The sequence below is a fragment of the Tribolium madens genome, unplaced genomic scaffold (assembly GCF_015345945.1).
Source record: "Tribolium madens isolate multiple individuals breed KSU strain unplaced genomic scaffold, Tmad_KSU_1.1 Scaffold_2;HRSCAF=44;Tcas5.2_LGX, whole genome shotgun sequence".
Lineage (NCBI taxonomy): Eukaryota > Metazoa > Arthropoda > Insecta > Coleoptera > Tenebrionidae > Tribolium > Tribolium madens.
In genome coordinates this window covers 3,621,591-3,641,302 of record NW_025400995.1, presented here as the reverse complement: position 1 = coordinate 3,641,302, position 19,712 = coordinate 3,621,591, and the positions used below count along the sequence as shown (strand labels likewise).

At 34.0% G+C, this 19,712-nt stretch overlaps 1 protein-coding gene across 1 annotated transcript; it reads left to right on the top strand.

Moving 5' to 3' along the window:
- The first annotated feature begins 4,564 nt into the window (after nucleotides 1-4,564).
- Nucleotides 4,565-19,697, top strand: LOC123006572. The gene is made up of 5 exons (XM_044401155.1): nucleotides 4,565-5,232; nucleotides 15,656-15,769; nucleotides 15,916-16,056; nucleotides 18,911-19,064; nucleotides 19,113-19,697. The coding sequence occupies exons 1-5, from the start codon at nucleotides 4,753-4,755 to the stop codon at nucleotides 19,292-19,294; spliced, it is 1,071 nt and encodes a 356-aa protein (XP_044257090.1). The 5' UTR covers nucleotides 4,565-4,752; the 3' UTR covers nucleotides 19,295-19,697.
- The last annotated feature ends 15 nt before the right edge of the window (nucleotides 19,698-19,712 follow it).

Below are 19,712 nucleotides of genomic sequence, written 5' to 3'. Positions count from 1 at the left end.
AAGTGGTGCAGAACTGTACCAAAAAACCAACCGAAACTGAATCGGGTTTTATCAAATTAATTCCTAAATTGATTTTTTTCCTCTAATACCACAGCACAAAAGCGCCATCACAAAGGGATCAAGGCGACACGTGTATTTTTGAGTGGAATTATAATTTCGGTCGTGCAATTGGTTTTATTTTTATCGAAAATCTCAGCGGGATTCAGTTCGCAGAAGCTAACAGGACAGAATATAGAGTGCGCAGATGTCGCATTTAAATATCTACAATATAAAATACTGTATTATAAAGACATTTTGAAGTCCGTTATTTTATTATGTTTGTGACGAACCTCGCAATAAATGTCCAGTTATCGGTTACAGAAGTTTTGCAATTTAACAGACGCCGGGATTAGTACCCCGTAAAACAGCCATTAAAATGACATAATACCAATTTTGGTCCTCGAACTGACAAAATCACGGCACGAACTAGGGCATTTGCAGCTCTGATTTCCTTGTGTAGGATGCGTACCCAAGGAAAAGTAAAATATCTGTAACAGTTACAGTTAGGCGCACGCGAACGCAAAAAGTCGCGAAAAAAATTATTAATCTCGATTCATGGATTATATTTCATGAGCGCCTACACAACTTAACGCAAGTAGTACATCGTCTTCTCTACTTTTCGTAATTATCATCACAGTAATGTTATTGAGTAATAAAATTTAACAAAATCGATGTTTTATTACCGAAACAAAACACAACTGTTTCGTTTATTAACCTAATTCAGAAATTAAAAATCCTTACACTATAGCTTGATGACTTTTTAATAACGTTCCCGTTGTTCAGTGGCGTACCTGGTATTAGGGGCGAAAAAATCACAAAATCTCAATTAAAAGAATTTGCTGAAAAAGTGTGATACTTCAAGTGGATCATTGTGGGAAATCGGTATTCGTTAAAATTGTTTTTACGAATTTGTTTACAGTTAGAAGTAACAATGTTGTTGGTTGAATTGCAAGATTTGTTTTATTGGCCCGGCTAAATCTGGGTTACCTCCATTTGTATTGCAAGTGTAAAATATTCTTATTAAGTAGAACAATTTGCTCTTGAAACTGAAAATAAAATGACCGCAACCATATTTTCTTGTGTATGTAGAGTAGCGAGTAACGACATATAATTAGAATTAATTGACTAATGCAAATTTTATTTAATTTTGTGGCCGTCCCAGATTTGTCGATCTGAGAGCTTTCGCATTAAAATAGTGTTATCTATATCCGTGACAAACAAGTTAAATTAGATTACAATTATTGTGTTTAGCTTTCAATAATGTTAGCCAGGAAACAAGAAACATTTAATTTATTTAAGAAAAAGAGCTAATGCACTATGAGTGTTAAAATTGCGACCTGGAGCAAGGAAATCTGTATTTGCGTGCAACCTAAAGCACTTGTAGCTAAAAAAATTAAAAATTATACTCTACATCAAATCATAAAAGATGTAATCAAAGGATTCGATTGTTGAAACGCAGCCAAGGCGTTAATTGTTAATTTTGCCCTAACTGTACAAAAAAATCATTCAGATGATAGATTAAGATTTATGATCGTTGTTAAAATTTCAGAAAACTCACGATCACCAATCAAATTCGGCCTAGATACCGTCCTGATAGAGACTGTCATGAACCTATGTAATTTCAGTCGTGATAATCATGAACCATTGATTAATTCCGTAAAATAACTCTTTGTTCTAGGAAGATTTTCCGGGATGGAAAAGTGAAAACCGAGTGTCATCTAACAACAAAGATACTTTGTTCGGATGTGGGTCAATGGTAATAAAAGATTCAACATTTGGTTTGCGTGGTATAAAGTGCACTCAACCATAATAAAGTGGTCATTGAATTTATGTACCTCGTTCAAGACTAGCAAATATGCATAAATTGCGATAAATTAACCATCACTTTTATGATTCTCAATCAACAATCTCAATAATTAATTTATTCATTCAGCCGATCTCTTCGCCGTGTTTAAGGAAAATTAATGGAAATCGAGGCAAAGTGTGATTGGGTCTTCGACATCGCCAGTCTTCCTAATTGGTTGGTCGTGGCATTGTTCACTTATCACTAGAAAGAGCTGCACGCCTAGTAAATATAAGCTTGACCTTAACTGTATTTTCACCATATAAAACTTCTTTATATTATTCGAAAATATGGAAACACGAAAAATGACACACCAATTACCCTCTTGTCTCTTGCAAACACCGACAAAGCCACCTGTCAAATGTCAATCACAACACCCATGACAAATGACTGCATCCCATTCAAAAAAAAATCATTTACCGCTAAAGTTCATAAACCAAAATTTTAATAAAATTACATTCGATTAAATAATCAAAACAATTACGCTTTGACATAAATAACGACAATGGAACTTTTACTCAAATAATACCTGCAAAGCATGAAATAATCTCTGGTAGCCAACAATAATAGAATCATTAATGATAATGAAAATAGCAAGCAACATAATTGCAGATGCTACCGGGATAAACGCAGATTGTGAATGCATTTAAAGTACAATAATAAATGTTTCAAAGACGATTCGAAATGTTTCCTGTTCCTAATTCCCCCATTTACAATTAAATTTAAATTAAAAACCCTATCTTACTTAGTCACTTTAAAAATGTGTAACAGTTAAAAATAGAGCAGTCGGCACCCTTCTACCCCCGAAACAACTAAATTAAATCAAAAAACTGCCTGAGCTTGAGTTTTTAATGATAAGTCGGCAGATGAGATTCTAAAACAAAAATGATGAGTTTTAAAATTGTTTAGTCTTTAAAAGGCGGCCGGAGCAAAATCTCTTCTGGGAGTTCCAATGTAAATGTCTACCTCTGTATTTGAAAAACTACTACAGATATTTTTATGAATTTGGTAGCATGTGAAAGAGAATATTTTTTTTCTACATTTTGACTGTTTTAAAATTGCGATAGGTTATCTACAAATTGTAATAAAGGTAGAGAAAGTTTGAATAAAAGTGCGCAAATTAAAAAAATACATTTTAAGACGTTTTTCCGAACTTTTAAAACAGTCAAAATGTAGATTGTTGTATATTAAGGTGACAATTTCAAGTCCGGTAAAAAAATATTTATAAATAACACCTCTACAGAGGTAGAATGATTTGGAATCGAAAATCGAGTGAACACAAGATTATTTACAACCCCCACATAAAATGTAACCGCAAACAATTAGACCCAAATTTACAACCACACCCGCGGATAAGCTGATGACACAGATGTCATGAATTTCTAAAAGAAGATTTTAGAGATTTTTAAAATTGGTTTACAGTTTAATTTTTAGCTTTCGCGTCAAAGAAAATTATAATTTCATTACAATTGTGTCGTTGTACATATTTTTTTATTGCTTATTCTGAATCTTTATTAAAAAATAATTGACCCATGTTTTTGTTTTGTTTGTCTCGCGTTGGAGAAGAAGCTAAGTGCTGAAAAGGGGGAACATAAAATTGTTAAACGCTGCGGACACAATTTTTACAATTACTTTGTTCCAAGTAAAATCCGAGAATTTATATTATAAGTGAAGCTGTTCGTAGCAAATTCCGAAAAAATTTTTCTTCTGGTTTTTAAAGACGAGCTTAATTTGTTCTAATAACAAATTTAAATATAATTAAATAAATTAGTTAATTTCAGAGCTTTTGTCGTGTGGAAATTGGCACTCTTTGAATGAAGAAGACTACAAAAACTTGTATTAATTTTCATCTTGGCTACTGGCCTAAATTTTGAGCACAAAGACTTGATTTCCCTTAGAAAATCAAAATAGCTGTTCTGAAAGCCAGTAATTTTGATGATTAAAAATTGAATAAGAAAATTTGTGTTAATCACTTTTTATTTATTTATTCATGGTATTTGAATGGTCAAAGTAACCGAAGTTATTGTTGTATTTAATGAGATATTTTCCAACATTTGTAAACAGCAAGCTGACCGCGTTATTGTGACGTTTAATAATGAATAGCTTAATGATTACTCCTGTACTCTTGTGTCTGTGCAGTTAACAATAACATTTGTGATAATATTCAGGTTACAAAAATAATGATAGTCAGCATGAAATATTTCCCAAGATATCTAGGTACCTACTCATTCTTTCTTAAAAAAAGTAGCTGAATTAAATTTGATAATGTCTGTGACTGTGAGACAATTGTCAGTTGTGGACGAAAAAATTTAATTAAGCGAGATTTATTCCAATTTCCAAGTACTCTGAGTAAATTAGTAAGCACGTTTAGACCGTAACTGTAACGTACAGTGTGACAAATGCCTTCGTCATATTTGTTAAGACTGAAACCTAACGGAGTGAGAAAATAGAAAATGCCAAGATTTTCGGCAAGTAATGACCACAAAGATCGTATCGAGATTCAATCAGCGACTAAAGTAGCACCCAGCACCCCGATTGGGCCCGCGGCATCGCAAAGTGTTTTAACTCTTTTGTAAAAGCTCTGGGCCGGCGCTTCTGCCGGAATTCGGCGCAAGAATAGTACCGGAGGGAGTGAATTGGACGCTTTAAGTACGGTATCATTGGTTAGGAAGTGGGTTAGCTGTTGGTAAACCGCTTGCATCGCGTACATAGTGCATGAAGCTTCTTCCGCGGCACAGACCTTCGCAAGCCTCCGCAAGTACCACCGGCTTAGTACCACCAAGGACGCGGCCGCGAACAACCTCAAGAAAATTGACGGAGCCGCGGAAATTGATCGACTATTTTGGTCTGCAGTTCCGACAAATTTCATAATGCGCGTCTTTATTTTCGTTGCAATTCTGTGCGCGGTTCACGTCGAGTCGCAGTTTTGGAAATACCCCCAGCAACTGATTTCGACCTGGCTGCGCCAGGGCAAAACCGGAAGTGATAAAGTGACGACGATTTCGCCGGCCACCGTGGCCAAAATCACGACCAAACCTTCGGTCACCACCAAGGGAGTGCCCCTCAAAAGCGACAGCAAGAGGCCCACCAAGGCCAAAACCACGATGGGGGTTACCACGGTGAAGACCACGATGGTACCGGTGACAACCACGAAACACAACGGGACTGTCACTACCAGGAAAATTATTTCGACGTCCAGCGCTGCTACCGAGACTAGCACTATCGTCGAAACTACCACCCATGAAGTTACAGCTACGACGGAAGAACCAAGAGAAAATCAAAGAACGCACGATTTTTATCTCAGCAAAAGGGAAAAGCCGCAAGTTAAAATCGCCTCCAATATCAGCCAGGTGAGTGCTATATGGACGAAACCAAAAACTAGACCAATTAATTTGCAAACGGTTTTAATTACGCCACTAGCGGATTTTACAAACTTTATTTGCCCCAAATTTTCTGTTCGTGAAAGTGAACTGAAATAATTTTGTGCAGGATACTCGATGTTATTTCAATTTATTTTTCTCGAATCGATGTGAAATGATACTGCAAAATCCGAATTCACTTTCAATGCTTGTCAAATTCCTTTGATCGGTATGACAATGAAGCAAGAAAAATAGAAAACAGTAGTTCAAGAATTTGATAAGGTTGAATTAGCAACGGTTTTACATAAAAAAACTACCGTTATCATTCGGCTTATTATCAAGCCAAAAATATCAAATATATGACTTTGATTAGACACGATTTGAGGATTATTCGTGGGCGAATTTCTATATCCCATATTCGGCGAGTCAATTAATCTGAGTAAAAATATTTAGTGGTGGTAACCTAAGGTTGGAACGGTTATGCCTGCGGAGAATGAAGGGAACCACACGAGCATGTTGCACTCGTATCACGTTTGACAAAATCTGCTGGGCAACGCTTCCCGACTTTAAAAAATTTTGCTTACATGCGATAAATTTGCTCGTCCACCGAGAAGATTAGTACGATGCAGCTCAATGACCCAAGTCAGATCAACCACGACGGACGTTGGATGCCGTTGCCATTATACTTTGATATGCATCATGGTTGGCTATGCAAATTCTAATTACACACTTCAATTAGCAGGTCCGGAAGTTTTGTCCGACGCACTTTGCTCTCGCTCATCTAATCTTTGCTTAAGACAAAAGACAAAGGAGAATCGATTTTGACACGATGCACGACTGAATATTTACAACGTCGTCACGTGACATTGGCAATATTTTCTTATATTGTCACTAAAGCCGATTGTAAAAGATGAAAGTGAACTTGTTGCAGATAAAAGGATTTGTACATGACAATCGTATTTAAATTACAAATTTTTAAAGATTCGATCGCTATTTCAAATAATTTATCTTCAAAGCGCATCGTTTTGTGGACAACTTCCGTTTGTGTGCAATAGACGAGATTGTTCAACGATAATGAAGATATTCATTGTACGTGCCATTATTTGAGAAAAAATCGAATCAATCATCGGAAGTTGTCAATCATTGTAAATGTGAAGAAAAGCCTAATTAGTTTTTGATTACATTAAACTCATTAAAACAAATCAAGGAAAACAAATCATAGAAACGTTTCTGGTGCTTTTAAGCATCCGTCCTCAATGATTTTTTATGATTTTTAAGCGGCGTAACATTTGCATATATAAATATGCAAAGAGAAGCAGTACTAGATTTTTCTGTGACAAGAAATGTAAAAAGCAAGCAGCCGCCAATTTTCGTAACGCAAGTGTAATTATTCACGTTCTAAGAGACATAATTGTCAGCTAGACCGCTGCTAAAGTAGGTATTAAAGTCACTGACTAACGACAAACAGTCTTAAAAGATATTTCTTTGATTTAGTTGTCACTGATTTGAAATTAAATCGTGTGCTAACTGGAATTATCTATTCATAAATGCATTGGGCGCCCTCAGGTCTCAAATAAAAATAAAAATCGAAAATGGATCTATCCAAAGCCTCATTAGAAAATATCATATCGTGGCTATAAATAGTAAATTGTAAAATTACCATTACATAGCTCTGAACAATTATAGTAAACGATTCAAGTCCAACAACCCCTTTAACCAGAACCGTAATTACAGTGTTTCAAAAAGAGTAAGGCGTAACCAGTTAGAATTACTGATTTGGTTTTAATTTATTGATAATTTCAATTGGTGTAATTGCAAGGAGTCAACTTTGAACATCAATTAATCAAGAGAAGCTTTCCAAATATCCATTTTGATAATACCTCCTACCGTATTTTCATGATTTGGTTATAATAACTGGTTCAGGTGCATGCTGTACTAGATAATATCCGGTGGTAAAATTAATTAGATTTGATTACTTGTAATTACAAGTTCTGGTCATCATCGTGTTAAATCCGAAACATGTAACTAGCGACGTTTATAAACAAGTTATCTTAGAACCGAAAAAATCAACGCAACCACCGGTGCAGAAGACTGAGAAAAAGTGCAATCTTTCCGCACCATTACATCGGTGCAATACTATCAAGTTCAGGAACCTCCTAGCAAAATTTGGTTGACGTAATTAAAGCTGAGAGTAATTTGTGCTTGTTTCCCAGATCTACATAACAAACCGCACGGAAAACCAACCGTTTGTTTATTTTTTTAAAGAAGAATGGCATAGATAGCTACATGAGTGCATATTAATACCAGGAAGTTGAGGTATCGACGCGTTTATATGAACCATGTCAAAGCAAAAGTGGCACCTTCTTGATAACAAAGCAACAAAATGTCAGTTTTATTATACTTTTTCCAAGGTTGTAATTAATGAAGCTCCGATTTGTTCCGGTAAATATAAATAAATTGCAATCTTTTCAATTAATTTTTTCGACGCACTATGCAAATAGGAGTTTTTCCGATCGCTTTTTGACAATAAATAATGATGCATCGTGCACATACGCAACACCAAGAAGTTTAGAAAAAACTGATGATGGATGCTATCGAGCGATGATTTATTAAGACGCCGCTCACGACCCCTTTCCGAGACAAAAGCTGTGCCAGAAATGACAATTTTCCGGTTGTGGACAAAAGTGAGCGTTTGATTCGCACGCAAGTGATGTTTGTTAATTACGGATCACAGTAATGCAACGTCCTACATAGAAATGTGGGATTGTGTGACGGTTTATCAAAATACGTGTAGAACACTTTCGCTGAAGTGTCGAATTTTGCGCTAAGTGAGCGCAACGAGTTTTTTAGTGTGTGTGGTTAATTGTTAACATCGTTTTTCTGCAAGCATGTTGTAAGGTTAATTGTAGTGTGCGAGTCTACACGGAATTTTTAGTTCGCGTAACAACGTGTAAACAGCAAGGAAATAGATTTTGTACTCGATTGACTATCAATTTGTGAAATAACTTGACTGAATTGACTATGAATATGCATTTCTCATTAGAGCAAATGACAGATCGATCATCTTTAATTTATGATTAATTAACGTTTTCATTGAGGCTTAAAAATTGACAGGGTACTCGGCAGCGTATTGTAACGTAAGGCATTATGTTAGTAATTCAATTAGCATAGCATATTGATAGTCATGTGTCACGCTTTAAAACGGGTATAGAAGCATGATATTATTTCAGGCTTAGGGCAATTAAGGGGCATGAACACAGATTTTTTCGCTGGTGAGTAAAACTTAATGAAAATCTGGAAAAAAACTATAATTGAAAGTGAAAATTATTTATCACACACATCCGCATTCTATTGCAGTCATTTCAGAAGCTCATTTCCCTCATTCGCATATTAAATGTTATGACAGACATAAATACTATGATGGTTCATCGCACTGTACTGTAATCACGCAATCGCCGACACATCTGTCATAATTAAAAAAATATTTTTCAAACAAAACTACACCAACTTTAATGATCTGTTAAATTGTTAAAAGTCGGTGCTGGCGACCACACAGTAAGATACATTTTTCTCCCTAGAAAAGGACTAAAAACCCAAGGATGCCTCTGGACTAAAATACGTATCGGGTGGTGCATTCTTACACACTTGCCTCAAGCTTAGCAATTTACCGACTGCTGACTACTTATTAACACTCAAACAAAAGAAAATTTGCATCGACATGCAATACTGAACGCCAGATTTTTATTAACCATATTGCCTCATTAAAACTATTTGTTCTTATCTACAATACCCACAAAAAATAAAACGTTAAATAAACAAGGATACAAGAACTTAAATCAATATTGAATTTTTAAAGTAGATATAAAAATAACTCATTCAAAATTAAAAAATTCATTACCTTTTCTATAGGTCCATCTAGTTTAAAGTTTAAAAAAATAAAAAAACTAGAAATACTGCATACAGGATATCCCAGGTAAAGAAAAAATAAGACATTTACTAATAATTAGAAAAATGCGTTTTTTAATGAAATTAGAAAATTTAAAAATTCGTTTTATACTTTTTTTTTTTTAATTTTGTGGAATTTCGAAATTTACTTACCATTAGAAACATTTGTAACGTAAATAAATTTTTTCAATTTCTTACGGAGATAAGTGAATTCAGCAAATGTAGAAATAAGTGAGTTAACTTTTCATGAGCTTGCAAAAACAGATGAGTTAGTGAAATGGGTTTTATTTGATTTATGGCTCTAAGAAAGATGTATTTGTTTACCATAAGCTCAAAAGTCAATCTGCGTTTGTAGAAAATATTAACCGAAACTCTCAACACACATATAAGTAAAAAATATTGCTTTTTGTTCATTAATGTCACTTCTTAGGCGGGATATACGATTGAAACTTTTTCGAAATTTATATATTAAAAAAAAATGATCCCGTTTCGTTTGAAGTGAAGTCAATTTATTTTTTGCTTGCTGAAGCTGCCGCTGTATATTTACATACCCACATTAAGCTAAACGTCAACAGTAATCATCATAATTTGTCATAAAGTTTATGTTGTGTTTCCGATTAGAAATGCAAAATAAATATTTTATTAGTTTATAACATCATTTCTGATCAGATATGCATAAAAGTCATAATTAAAAGTAGTGACTTGTACATCCTTTTGACATAATTTATGGTACTAAAAGTTGTCATAGACATTGGCATACATTGAGAATTAGATAAAACATAAGCTGGTTTTGATTACCATAATGTTGGAAAATACAGTGCAAATTAACTAACAGTAAAGTAAATCTTCGTTTCGGAGCACCTAAGCCATCGTATGATTCTATCGACTTATTTGAATAGATAAAATGGCATTTTGAGAATTAAATTTCTAGCAAAAACAAAATTATAATTAGCGATCTCGCCCACACGTGTCGTGACTGACTTTAGATCGTAATCTTATTATGAGAAATTGTGTTAATTTTAAAACAACTAGTTGTGTAGTAATTGGTAAGGTTTTAAGTGATTAGACTAGAATAGAGTCATTCCGATTAGTCAAAACCGTGTTCTAGTCGCGGGTTGTGAAAATATTTTAGTCAAAATTGGAACGTTGGCCAAGTAAGGCATAAAACAATAACAAACACCACAATGCAACCACCAGATGGTAATAGGTTCTCATGAAGAATTATTATCGACCACTTAACATTATTCAATAATTTTTAACAATGAAAGCATAAAGGATGATCATTAACAAGGTATTAATAAATATTTCAGTTCTTTATGAGCGAGCTTGTAAAGTACCATTAAGTCTTTATGATCTTCCAGCAAATAGAATAACTGAAAAACTAATTACCGTCACTGTAAAATAGCAATAGTTAAATCTGGTTTAATTATTGTGCTGATTTAGTAGAAAAAACATAACTCCTGGAAACTTGAAGCAGAAAATTCTGACCTTTGTCACAAAAACAAGTTCGTGGAATGACAGTTATGATCGAAAGTAAGATAGAGGATTTTATTTTCAGTTCATTGTTGTTGTACATACCTACGCTACAACTGAAGAATCCGACTGTTCTAAAGCTGGTGAATTCAGCCAATTACTATCATTTTGCATAAATTACAGTTCAGACAAGCTACACTCGTAAAAGTGACAGTTATTTTCTGTGTGCAAATTTATCAAACTGTTAGTCTGCACTACAGACACCTCGAGGCGTTCTGCACTTCTCACAAAATCCCAACTTGTCAACAGTTAGCAACGATATGTGCCAAAACGTGACAAAATTCAATAATCGCAGTGACTCATCAAACTTTAAATTTACTAACTGTACTCTAAATTGCATCAAATTTTTATGTAAAACACCAAGCTCGCCGTTACTCGCGCACTTTTCTAGCTTGTCATCTTCGAGTTCCGCAAGATATTTGAGTAAAAGTGAGCGCTTTTGCCATTGTTGATAGATATGTAGAAATTTTATTCTGATTGAATAGATACCGTTGTGAATTTTTGAAGTAAATTGCGCTTTCTTGCACGAGCAATTATTTAGTGATAATCATGCTCGCTGTATGTGGTCTATTGTTGAAGCTATTTAAGCGTCATTTGGCGTGATGAACGGTTCTTAAGTTAAGTTCGGGAGTAGCTGCATTATTTTACTTGAAAAGTCATTGTTGATTTATACTAAGCACTTAGTTATGTATAAAATCCTCACGATCTGAAGTAACATACTGACAATTTAGTTTATTCAACTGAAACGTGTTTTCAGCGTAAGAAAAGTCAGTTCGGAATTAATTGCAAGAGTAACGTATTCAGACCTTCGCTGTAATAAATTATATTTGTCACATAAACTCTACTTATTAAAACACTTCCTAACACCAAGATTTATTTTGTTACTGCAGAAAATTTCCTGGCTGTCTCATTTATAAAAGGAAGAGAATAATTTAACGCAATGAATATCAACACGTCCTTAGGACTGTTCGATTTTTTCCCTTTCCTGATCTAAGACACAAAGTTGATTTATTTTTTGCTGGATACAATAACCAGCTTTAAGATGATAGTATATAATTTTTGGAAAAAACATAAATGAGCTTCACCATCTGCAAAGCGAGTTTTGCAAAAAGAGCAATTTCATTTTTTTCTCCAGAAAAATCGTGTTATACTTTCAAGAATTTTGTAAATATTCAGTCGCCCGGAAATGATTAAAGGATGTTACTTTTTTCAATTTTGAAACTAATAAAGTTCTAGGTAATAGCTGAGCGTAAATTCGTTATTTAATAAGTCAATTTAAAAGCAATAATAAACCAATTCAGACAGAAAGTTAAATGGTAATAGGATTGGAACATTACTGCATCAATTTATAGCAACACTGTAACTAATAACGTTCTAATTATTTCATTTTAATCAATCATTTTGCAGAAAATACTGTATCACGCACGGATGACGGTTAATTAAGTTTATTTTAGCGACTTTAGTTGATTTTAAAAATGCAAGCTGTAAAGCGCACTTATAGACATCAATCTCCTTCAATCTTGGTGGCTTCGTACATCTTCACGGGGTATAATAGTCTTACAATTGTTATTGTGATTTGAACTTCAAAGCTCTAAGATTGTCCGTTAGTGTTGCGCTTCTAATGGCGAGGAAACGTGTTGGGACTTTTACTTTTTTCATTTTCCTTTCTCACGATGAATCAATTCCTCATCACACACATTACTATATTAATTATTCTAACAGTTTACGACAACATTACGCAAAAATTTGTCACTTAAATAAAAATTCATGAAATAATTGCACGTTGTGTATGTAACTTTCCACGCGATATAATCTATCGTCGTCATGTTGTATTAAATTCTCTATTAAACACTTAACTCCCGGAAAAATATTCATCTTCTCGATAAAAAATAAATTTTCTGAGTTATTAGAGTGAGATTGTGGCGGCAGATTCCGACAAAGCTTTCGTTTCGGTTTGTTACTAAAAATCAGCATCATTACGTTAATGAATACGTTCGAAGTTCCATTTGATGAAAGTAAAAAACTGGTTATCCTGTTGGATTTTAAAAAGGAAAGTACGTCTTAAAATTGCTATAATTGGAAATGTTTTACACGAAGGTGTGAAGCAAATTTTTTCGAAAAACCGCAAATGAATGTTACAATATGTATTTACAATCGAGAAGATTGGATGCAATTAACAACTACCGTTTACTCGCTTAGCCCAGTGATCCTTTACCTTGCCAACATGTTAATAGTTAACCGTTTAACATCGACATCAGTGAAATACATGAACTTGTATAACCCAGATTGTAAGTACTCTCCACACTAATCTTAGTTATTCAAATATAGAGAATAGATTTATTGTTAACACTGAAAATACTGGCATTTGATGATCCTTATCTTAAGTCCTGTCCCAGATTATCCTACATAAACCGCAATTCCGAATTCAGCAAGCACTATAACTGTTCAGAATGATTGTTGTTATAGTTAACAAGATCGGGAAAAACGGCCTTAGTAGATTTTTTATACTAGCAAAAGTGCATATGCATGATAATGAAGCAAACATATGGTATTTGCTGCCATAATTTCTCAAGTAAGTGATAAAAGAAGACCATGTATGCTAACTAATTAGACGGTAACATAATTAAATTATTTGTTATAGGAGACATGTGCTTTGCGTACATTTGCTAACAGATGCATCTCCAATAATTGTGATAAATATTGGCGTGTTTTCGCGATTATTTCTGACAATGGAATTCGTGACAATAGTTTTTTTCCCGATACTTTTCAGTGCCTCTAATTATTGAAATGAAACGGAATAGATCCATTTGAAATAATTTCCTCGTAGAATTAAAGATCCGCTAGAATATAAATTTCCTCTATTTAACAGTATACCTCAACTGGTTTTCGAACTAGATTAGGATGCAATTCTGCACCTTAAATATAATTACACTTAACTTGTACCATCGTGACTGTATTGTCCTTGACGTTAAAGCAGCACGCATGCGCTACTTTGTCCTAGGTCAAGAACATCCAAAGGTACCGATTTCGATATATCCTACATCGTGGACAATAAATCAAATTGGATAAAACTTTTCTCACCGGCAAATATATTGCTTTGACACGTGTGCTTACTAAAGCTCTGCTAATTATTATGATAGCGCGAGCGAGCTTTCTCGTAAACGCTGTTTCCGCATTATTCATTGTCCTTCAACAAATTAAATAAACACATCTTGAATTTTTAACCGACCGTGTCTATAATTTTAGCCTTTTTGCATCACATTATCTCAACTAGCCCCGAGCTTTTAGTAACGATGCATCTATGTTAACAAGACCAGAACCGATCTGATAAAAATGATCAGTTTTATAATACCTTGCTGGAAGTTTTGTCTTTAGACCGGCTTAGGAAACGAAAGAATATTAACTGTATTTTACTGTTACACGCACTACCGGCAAACTTATTAAGATGACATTCTGTTCAAGCACTGAAATGTGTAGGCGGATTATTCCAAGCAAATGCAATCTTGGGAATTAGGCCATTTTTTTCGATCGGTAGAAAGTTAGAATGACTTATAATTAGAGAAGAAATCGTGATTTTCTTTATAATGCAACAATATATTCATATTCCTTATACGCCGGACAAGTAATTGCACAGATCATTGCTGCTTTATTTGTCCTAGCAAGCAACTCATGCTTTTTTCAGCGTTGTCTCGTGCTACAAATTACTGCACCCATTGTACCTGTCGTAACTAGTGCGGAAACAAATTTAACATATATGTCAATTTTTTGTCTAGTCCAAAAACCAAACAAAATTATAGACATACCTTTACCGTTAATTAAAACTTCAACATTCAATTTTTCCACGGTCATTTCAATTCTATTTAAATTTACTGTTAACTTTTGTGAATTCGCCGTTTAGGCATCAATTATTTTTTTGGGTGCATATTTGTGACCATAATTGGATTAGACTTTTTCTAAAATTCCAATCATTTCATTGGTTACGCTTGTTAAAAGTTTAGGAATTTGCAAGACGAGGTTCAGTAATATTAGCACTTGTGTGCTTTTTGAGAAGTAAAGAGGGACATGAATAGTGTATGAAGCAGTGTCGTGACTTGTTGTGGTTTGCTTAAGAACAGGTGAAAGCAAATCAGATGACAATCGGAAGAATTATTGGTACGAGAAGAAATATGGAACTCTTTAACAAATCGATTCCATGTAAGGTCATTATTTATCAGGAGAGCTAATGACAAATAATTCGCACTTTGCTTCACGGCTGTGCCATAAATCAGGAATTCCGCGTTTTTTCTCGGAAAAACTTCTATGATCCTTCACATTAGCATGGCACTCCAGATGACATCCTTTATATTTATTGATGAAGCTTAAGTATTTATATTTTGCCATTTCCGAACGGGCACACATAACCTACTAGCATAAATTCTATGTTTGTTTTCTCTCAAGAAACAAATAATGTTTCTACAAATATTTAACAAATTCTTTTTATGAAAACGAAATCGGATTAATTTTGCAATCACTTTCCCTAAACACAAAAGTCTTGATCACCGGTAATTATTGGAAGTTGGCAATTTATATAACAACCAGTATCCGATAAGGCGGAAATTCATTTTAAACTACCGACAGTGAAAACGAAAAAAATTTAAATTATCACATCACAAAACGGAAAGATTAGGTCGTTAATCTTGTCATATTTTCAGTAAATGTGAAAAGGAAGTTACAAGTTGTAATAATATCGGAAATGTAATGTTATATTAATTTATAGTCGTCACAAGTGGGGTCAATCTGACCCTTAGAATTCATTCTATTTTAGTCGCGATAATAACCTGCTTTCTAATTATTTACCCTGCTTGATTTCCTGGAACCCAAGAGTATCAGAAAGCGAACTTTTTGCCATTGGAGATGACTCAACAATTCCTTTCATAATTATTGTGCTTTTTTCCAGAATCTGTTACCCTTGCCTGCTGGAGCCAGTGCAGCTCTAGTCAAACCGACGAAATACCATTACTATCCACACAATCAACACATATATCTCCTTCCAGAATGCGCTATTCAACAAGTGAGTATGACCTGTTTCTCTCATTTAAGAATATTTCGATTTTCTGGGTAAAAAAGAGGTAACCATGCGTATAAACGCTGCCATGACTTTTACAAATCATTGTCTCGTCAAAATCGAAGTGATGAAAAAATTGTGCATTTTTGCAGGTGTGTAACGCCGTTTATGTTAGATTGAACTGGACGCAGCCTCTTTGTGCTTGTCCTTCGAGGTATCGTGATCCCTGCTCGGCATCGCTCAATTCCGATGATCAACACACGACTGAACTGATGATTGACAGGAAGTCTAGGGTGAGTTGCACGACTCACCGATTTATAAAACAACGTAAAACAACGTTTCATTCTTTCTAAATTTCGAAAATTGCAAGATGCACAAATGAAAGTTTTTTGACTAAGGTGGTTTTGGAAGTTTTTTTTTGGTGATATTTTTAAATGCAGAACTAATTAGATACATTTGCTCAACATCTTTTTTTCTAATGGAAAAGGTCTAAAATATTGTTAAAACCATTTTTGCGACTGAAAAAGACTCAAGTACGTATAATTGCCACCTTTGTACATTCTGTACAAAAAGTACCGGGAAAATTTAAATAAAATAGTACTACGTCATTATTATTATTTATCAATTTTTATTTCATTTCCTTCAAATAACTAAACTCGATCTGAAGCGACACACATATGCCAATGTTTAAGTCAATCATCAAAACACTTCTCATAAACAGCGGAAGATATGGCTTTCAGTTTTTTCTGCGATTTTTTTTTGTCTTTTATGAATTTAAAACGCCTTCCTTGCATTTGTTGCGTTTTTAGCCAAAAATTTGTGCAGAATTGTCGCTGTGTGTGCAGGCGCACTGTCATGGTGCGAAATCCCAAAGTTGTCTTTTCACAAATCTGGCCTTTTCCAGCAAATACTACTTTTTACAAACATTTCTCAACGGCTAAATAATGTTACTCTTAAACTTAAGTGACGATTTGCAGTCAGCATTTCTTTGATTTTCTTTACATTTTTCACCGTCTTTGCTGTTGACGATCTTCCAGAACGAGGAAAATCGGTGAACTCTTTCCGGCCCAATTAAATGTTTTGTACCAAATACTTGTGTTTTTGACAAACATGAGTCCCCAAAGGCTTTTTCACTACACGAATTTTCGTTGGCAACACAAAATTTCTGGTCGGTTGTGGAATCCATAAAGAAAAATCGCAAGTTTGACTTAATCACAAGTTATGGTAAAAACATTTTTAAATAAACCAATTGACCTACAGAGGTAAAATTTGGCTTGGTAAGAGAGTATGATTGTAGCAATATACCAGACAAGAATTATTAAGATATCTTCTACGTGAACTCTTTAAATCGAATATTCCCGATACTTTTTTTACAGAGTAGTATTTGTGTTTAGATGCTGTAACTTTCTACTTATGAGTTATACCTACAAAAACATTGTTTTTTCTTCATTTTCATCCATACGTAAAGTTTTAAAACTAAATATCTGTTACAATGTTGAAGTGTAATTGAAATATTAAAACTCTTTTTAAGTATGATTCTTTACTTGATAGTTTGAAGTTTAATAGAATGTGGAATTCAGAAATAAAAACATGAATAAAATGTAAATAACACTAAATAAAGTACGAAAAAACACTTGATTACATACAAATCATCCCATCACAAGTCGTGCTCCTGCTTATGTAAATTTACACACCAGGAGTAAATTAATTTACATTTTTGCATAACGTTAAAAGGTAGAATTAGGTAAATCGTTTATCAACTTTACGAGTAAAACACTTATTTAATTAAAATGTGTATGTATGTTCAGGAACAGGGAAAGATGTTTCAGCAAATTTTATTTTTTACGAAAAATCTAAAACTTTTGAATTTCGAAACAAAAAGAAAATCAAATCAAATCAAATATTTTTATTATTTGTATAAAACCAGTACCAATTTTGACGAAGCCAAATGAAACATAAATAATCATTATTACAGGATACACCAGAACTCGCGCCCTGTACCAGGAACATGGAAAATATTTTAACAAAATTCTTTCTATAAAAATTTCGAAGTAATGAGAGTTTAAATTTTGCACTTTTATTCTATTTATTTCTGTTGGAAAAATAATTTTCCAAGTTTTTTTTTTATTAGAAGAGAAGCTGTATCCTAAATTGTAACTCTGTTTAATGTTATTTGTGGCTTTTATTGGCAAAGTTTTTGTACCTTTACTAAATAATTATAAAAAAAAACATATACAAGATCATTAGTAATAAAAAAACATCAAGTGTCAAAAAATATAAATGTCAAATTTTTTTGACAGAATTTTTTAAACATTTTTTTCATGGTCCTGGTATCTTATCTTACTTGAAATTTTTCTCTGGGGCGCGAGTTTTGACACCCTGTAGAATAATTAAAAATCCGCGACATGGAAACTCACACCTACAGCTTTTTTGTCGGCCGGAATTACCACACCTCTTACTCACATGTTATGTCAGCGGAAATTTATTTTCAGTTTTCACTTCAACATGAATAAGAACTCTTTTTCCAAAAAAAAAATTCTTCGATCTAAATAAAATGAAAGCTCTATCTACGACTCGGACGTAAACTACCACCTGAAGTAGTAAATTTGTGAGGTTGTTTGGAAAAATTTATCAATGTCAATTAGTAGTTGTCGTGAAATTCTCGTTCTGGATTTAGTGTCCGACATAAATAAGCTGTTAATTAGGTGGCAAGGTTAATTACGCTGAACTATGAAGGCGCTAGAGTTTACTATTCGTTCAAAGATCCACGTTGATACAATCGTGAAATCTCTGGTTGCAATTATATTCAATGAACTGTGTAAAATTACAGCTCCTTCTTAACTGCAGGATCAGAGATGTAATCTGAAGACAAACTATATCGGTTGATTCTAACGAGCGCAAATCATGGATTACTTCCGTTCACTTTGATTCATTCGAACAAAGAAGCTTTTTAACTCGATTTTAAGGTGACCTCTACAAAAGTCTAATAAAAAATAAGCGAATCAACAAGGCACACAATAGTTCATGTTTGTAAAAATGAGCGTGCACGATTTCTTGAACGGAATGCTGTATTGTATCGCTTAAGTCCACGCTCGCGTGAAATGACATTTGCAACCAATCGCCTAATATATAACTAATTTTTTCCAGCGTGCATTGACTTTAGTGAAGACTTGCGAACCAACCTCGGATATGCGAATATGTCGCTCGCCCCGAGATTGGTCACTCTTAGCCCTCCAGAACATCCGAACCGGGAAATCGCACTATCTTGTCATTTGTAGATGTCCTGAAGTTAGTATATTGGGTAAGTTTAGCTCATTTGTGAATGAATTTCTATTTTTGGGGTTTGCAGAGGGACCGATGTCGCATGACCAGCCGACTTATGCCAGCGTCCCTGGTATCAGAGTCTACGGCATGATGTGCGTTGACGGCAAACGTCGTGGACGACCTTTAAGGTCCTCCCGGTCAGTTGAAACTCCTCCGTTCCCGTGGGATAAAGCAGAAGAATTAGCAAAAACAGCATTGTGGGATTAATAAATAGCATAATTGTGATCTAGCAATTTTCCCCGAGATTTTCTTACATTTATTGTAGATCTTAGTGTTTGTTGTGTTCTTAGCTAAAGACTCTTAAATAATGCGAATTAATTTTAGTCTTATTCGCCATGTTTAAAACAGCAGTAGTCGGAATTTTAATCCGATAGCATTAAAATTGACGACTACTCTTTACTTAGAACCCTATTTTGAAAGAAACATTTTCAAAATATGGTTCCGTTTGTGTAATTTTTTTAAACATGGCTAGATGGGTTAATACACTACTAACTTTGGGGTGGACGGTTTAAACAATTATTTATTTAAGTTATTTTTAATTTATTTATACTTTCCTGCTTTTTATTTATATTTTTGTATATATGACGCGACAATAAAGAGAAAACTCAGATTTTTGTTTCTCTTT